General features: G+C 38.6%; 1 protein-coding gene across 1 annotated transcript; it reads right to left on the bottom strand.

Moving 5' to 3' along the window:
* Nucleotides 1-1,307: 1,307 nt before the first annotated feature.
* Nucleotides 1,308-3,565, bottom strand: LOC122010699 (zinc finger MYM-type protein 1-like). Its single transcript, XM_042567201.1, has 2 exons — nucleotides 3,326-3,565; nucleotides 1,308-2,876 (listed from the first exon to the last, which is right to left on the bottom strand). The coding sequence occupies exons 1-2, from the start codon at nucleotides 3,563-3,565 to the stop codon at nucleotides 1,308-1,310; spliced, it is 1,809 nt and encodes a 602-aa protein (XP_042423135.1).
* Between the last annotated feature and the right edge of the window lie 1,830 nt (nucleotides 3,566-5,395).

Raw genomic sequence — 5,395 nt, 5'->3', positions numbered from 1 at the left:
AAGAGTCAAGTAGGTCAAGGTTGACTGGATACTTGACTGGGAAGTCCTAACTGGGATGTTAGGCAGATGGAAGTCCTGGTGAGTGAAGCCAGGCAGAAGGAAGTCCTAGTGAGTGAAGCTAGGCAGATGGAAATCCTGGTGAGTGAAGCCAGGTGAAAGTCCTAGTGAGTGAAGCTAGGCAGAGTGAAAACCCTAGTGAGTGAAGCTAGGTGAAAGTCCTAGTGAGTGAAGCTAGGCAGATGGAAAACCCTAGTGAGTGAAGCTAGGTGAAAGCCCTGGTGAGTGAAGCCAGGCAAGGGAAAATCCAGATGGATCAAGGATGATCGGACATCAGTCTTTGGGAAGTCCAAGTAGGTCAAAGGATTGTGGATACTTGGCATGAAAGAAAAGTCCAAGTAGGTCAAAGGATTGACCGGATGCTTGCACAGAGAAAAGTCCAAGTGGGTCAAAGGGATTGACCGGACACTTGGTAAGGGAGTCCTAGCGGTCAAGGGTGACTAGATGCTAGGCATGACATACCAACAGTCAAGGTTGACCGGATGTTGGTTTGGGAGGTTTAGGACTTGGTTTTGGACAAAACCAAGTCTTTGGATCGATCGATGGATCGATCCGGCTCTGATCGATCGGTGGATCGATCCGACTGTCTGATGGAGAGCCTCGGATCGATCCGTGGATCGATCAGAGGTCCCAATCGATCGATGGATCGATTGGGGGCCCTCGCGATAAGCGTCGGATCGATCCGTGGATCGATCGGCAGCTAGTTAAGCGCCGGATCGATCCGTGGATCGATCCAAAGCCTCCCGATCGATTGGGAACATTCGAATCGATCGGGATCCGGCCGTTAGCGTCGTTTATAGCTGCAGGCGCGATGGCTGCGGTATCTCTTCACCGATTCACTCGAGCTCTCTCCCTCCACAGCGCTCACAAAGCTCAGATCGCCAGTTCTTGAAGGATCTTGGAAGCTCTCCAAGTCAAGAGGCGGATCAAAGCCAAGAAGAGAAGCTAGGGTTAGGGTTTTGTACTCATTGTAAGCTTGTATTTCTTGTATCCTTTCCCTCTCTTCTTGTATTGAGTCTTGTAGGGCTTCTCCGCCCTTGGTAGTTACCATAAAGGAGAGTTTTATTTAGTGGAGGGTGTGTGTGTTGGTGTGGATCCTTGGATTAGTCACCTCTTGTGAGGTGGATACCAAGTAAAACCAACCGTGTTAGCGTTGTTGTATTTGTTTCTATATTTTCCGCTGCACATCTTTGAAGGAACAAGCAACGCCGAGCACCGAGCGAACGCGACGAGCTATTCATCCCCCCCCTCTAGCTACTTTTGGTCCTAACAACTGGAAGAGTCAAAACTAATCGAACCAACCTATCAATCAAAGGATAGATAACTGACTTTGTCGTTCTGGCCAATGTTTGGCACAAATGATGCAAAGAATTAAGATTCTGAAACTGCGCATGACGCGGTATATCAAATTTATAATGATCTAATTCTCTCTCCAAATCTCCTCTTTCTTCTAGATTGAAATCATAGTAGTAAAATTTATCAACAAGAGAACAAATGTCAGACAGAGAAAATGATTTGAATCCATCAACGAGACTCAAAGCATTACTGAGAGTAAGAAGTTCTATTGTGCCCTCTGGAAATCTTTCATTCAATTCCATCAACTGAAAATCTATTACTGCATTAAATATTTCAAAATGATAGTGATCATGGATTGTTATATTGTTTTTCTGCTGGCAAGAACGTTTTGTACCTCGTGTGTAGCAATCATCAAAGTCTGGCACCTCAACATCATTGCTTTCACAAAACTTCAACACACTCCAAAGAAATCCTTCCCATCTATCATCTCGGATCTGTTGAAGATTTAGTCTAGTAGTATAAACCAAATTTATAGCATTCAAAATATCTATGTCATTCTTCTGTAATGTCTGACACAACTTATCTGATATTCCCAAAACTTCATGCATTAGAAATAATACAAATACAAAGTCAAATGATTTTATATCCAAGTACAAACCTTTAGCCTCTCCTCGAATGTTACTATTGGGACCTTTGTCGACAAGATCTTGAAAAAGTGTACTCACTGAACCAAACAAACTAATGAATCTCCTAACAGAGTTGAAATGTGAACTCCAACGAGTAGCTCCAGCTCGTACCAAAGAACAATCTTGATTAGATCCAATACCAATGTCAATTTCTCCCAATTTTATCAAATCATTAATTTCAGCTTTTTGGATAGATTTCAATTGAAACTGACGTTTAGCAGATGAACCAACAAAATTAATAGCCGAAGTTAATGTTGAAAAGAAATGCCAAACATCATGCACTTCTTTAGAAACTGCAACTAAAGCAAGTTGTAGTCTATGAGCAAAACAATGAATATAATAAGCATGTGGAGAATCTTTAAGAAATAAAGTCTGGAGTCCATTCCATTCCCCACGCATATTACTTGCGCCATCATAGCCTTGCCCCCTTAGATTTTCAGTTAACAGATTGTATTGGTTGAATACATTGCATATCTCTTTTTTCAAAGTTAATGCACTTGTATTTTCAACGTGAACAACTTCAAAAAATCGTTCTCTAATGAACCCATCCCGATCAACATATCTTAAAATGATAGCCATTTGTTCTTTACTTGACTCATCAATTGCTTCATCAACGAGGATACAAAACTTGGCTTCTCCAATTTCTGCACGAATTTTATCCCTCACAATATCAGCAATAATTTTCAAAATCTCTCTTTGAATTTCTGGTGATGTGTACTTTGCATTTTTAGATGCTTTTTCCAAAGTACTACCAATTTCTGGATTCATTCTTCCCAACAAAGCTACCAATTCCAAATAATTTCCACGGTTTTTAGAGGCAATTGATTCATCATGACCCTAAAAGCACAACCTTGCATAGCAAGAAACTTCACACTTTCTATGGACACCTTTAAGAGCAACCGATTTTGCTCAATTTGCTTAGAAGATTGTTTTTCTAATCTTCTATCAATATGCTGATCAAGATTTTTCAAATCTCCCCATTTTCGCATGGCAAAGCTATGTCTTGAATTCCCATCTCCTTCATGTCTCTTGAATGGACAATTTTTACAATTAACTCTTTTCCAATTTTTAAATCCCGTGACAGTGAATGTGTCAAATTGTGCTGAGTTAGTGTCAAAAACATAGCAAGGGAAACAAAATGCACTTTGTTTCTCAATAGAAAATTCAAGCCAAGGATATTTTTGAAACCAAGAAGATTGGAATATACGCTTTTGACCTTCACATTCAATAAAAGGATAATAATATATAGGTTGAATTGACCCTTTATCAATATATGTTCTTCTTACCTCATCTTGAAGTTCAATGGGATGTTGTAAAATTGGGATGCGAATTCCAGGATCAGAAACATATTGCAAATTGTTACTCGAATTCGAAAGCGGTTCATTAAGAGTCTCATTTTCAAGTCTTGGTCTTTTAGTAGATGCTGGTTCTGAAATACAAGGAAATATGTTATTTGGCCCATTTAAATCACTTGTTGATTCATCATTCTTCTTTCTGAAGAAATCAAAGTTTTTTTGATTCTTCATTGTAATATTTCACATGTAATCAAAATAAATTTTGTAAGTCTAAATTATTTAAGCTAATTCAATTCAAATTGCAAATTCTTTACTTTTTTTAACCTATAATATAAGTTCAATTAAAAAGAATCAGCACAATTATAAATATAAAATAACAAGTAAAATCATTTTTCAAAAATAATTTTTTAAAAAATACACTTCGAACAACACAATTATAAATATAAAATAACAAGTAAAATCATTTTTCAAAAATAATTTTTTAAAAAATACACTTCGAACATGTGGGAAGCTAACAAATGAAACAAATTTATCTACATTTTCAAATATGAAGATAAAAATTTCAACCGTACACAACATTTTCAAATTTCAACCCTAAAAATTTTCACAAATTTATCTTCTTTGAACAAATATAAACTAGATATCAATGTTTACATTTTCAATCCTAAATTTTAGAAATTTTAAAATCCCCAATGTTCAATTTCAACCCTAGAAAACAAAAATCTTAATATATTTACATAATATTAAAAAAACGTAATCTATATACTATGTAATTGATTATACTATTATATATAAATAAAATCGAAATACAAACCTAAGAGAATTTTCTTCAAACTTTTCCAAGCCGCCACTTTTTTGTAAGCCGCCACTGTTTTTGCAAGCCGCCACTTTCTTTGTGAATAATTTAGGGTTTAGTGACTTTAGTAGGTGACTTTAATGCTTTATCTAATAATGATTTAATAATCAGCTATTAATAACCTAGGCCTTGAATTGAGCTTTAAAAATGAATGAATTTGATTTAATAATTACAACTGGGCTTTAAATATATATACCTAGGCTTAAAATTTTTAAATTTCTGCTGGGCTTGTGCCCAGCTTTGCCCATATAATTCTCCGCCCCTGGGTGGCCGAGCAGTCCTCTAGAGATGATCGAACGTAAATGGCCGATTGGACCAACTGAACAGTTACCCTCCACAACTTACAGTAGTCCATAGCTAAAAACCAAGTTACCCAATCCGCCACCTGGCCAATTGGGTCGATCAGACGCAATATGCCTCTCCGATAATAATAAGGCCGAGTGGAGAACAAGCTGATAGCTCCATTCAGTGCAGCCAAGCTGGTGATTGTTGGGATCTTAGATGGCTAGAGGGGGGGGTGAATAGCCCCTTTCTAAAAACTTAAACAAAACTTCTACACAGATAATTGTTAGCACAGCGGAATTAGACAACTAAAGGAAAGAAAAACACAGACACACTAACAATAGGATTTACGAGGTTCGGGGATAACTTGCCCCTACTCCTCGGCGTGTCCGTAAGGTGGACGACTCCTTGATCTTCGGTAGATCGCACCCCGGATAACTTCCGGCTACAAATCCTCCTTCTCGGTGGAGTAACCTCCCCACAACGTCTCAAGAAATATCTAAGTTAAAGCACAAGACTTACAGAAGCTCGGTGGCAAAGGAGAATGAAAAATGCTTACAACCACGCGAGGATCAGTAGCAGAGAACGCTGTCACCCGAGAGCTCAAGAACTTCGCACAGACTTTTCTTTCAAGCTTTCTTGTTGTTGTTCTATTCTCTCCTCTCATGTTTTATCGCTTCTCAAACCTGATCTCTCACACCGATCCGGTCAAAACTACGCAAATCAGCAGCCCAATCCCTCTTCCTCCTTACCGGTTCTCGAACTCACACCAATGATATCGCAGTCATCACTGGCGTCTTCGAGCTCGAACCAATCCCAGGAGTCAAGCGGATCGCAGCAGATCAGTAGCCGTTGATGCCTCAAATGCACCATACAGACCATTTGTCGCATTCCTCTTATGAACTTAATTTGAAATTAGGCTT

The sequence above is a fragment of the Zingiber officinale genome, chromosome 8A (genome assembly GCF_018446385.1).
Source record: "Zingiber officinale cultivar Zhangliang chromosome 8A, Zo_v1.1, whole genome shotgun sequence".
NCBI lineage: Eukaryota > Viridiplantae > Streptophyta > Magnoliopsida > Zingiberales > Zingiberaceae > Zingiber > Zingiber officinale.
The sequence above is the reverse complement of the archived record's forward strand: the minus strand, read 5'-3'. Positions and strand labels throughout refer to the sequence as shown.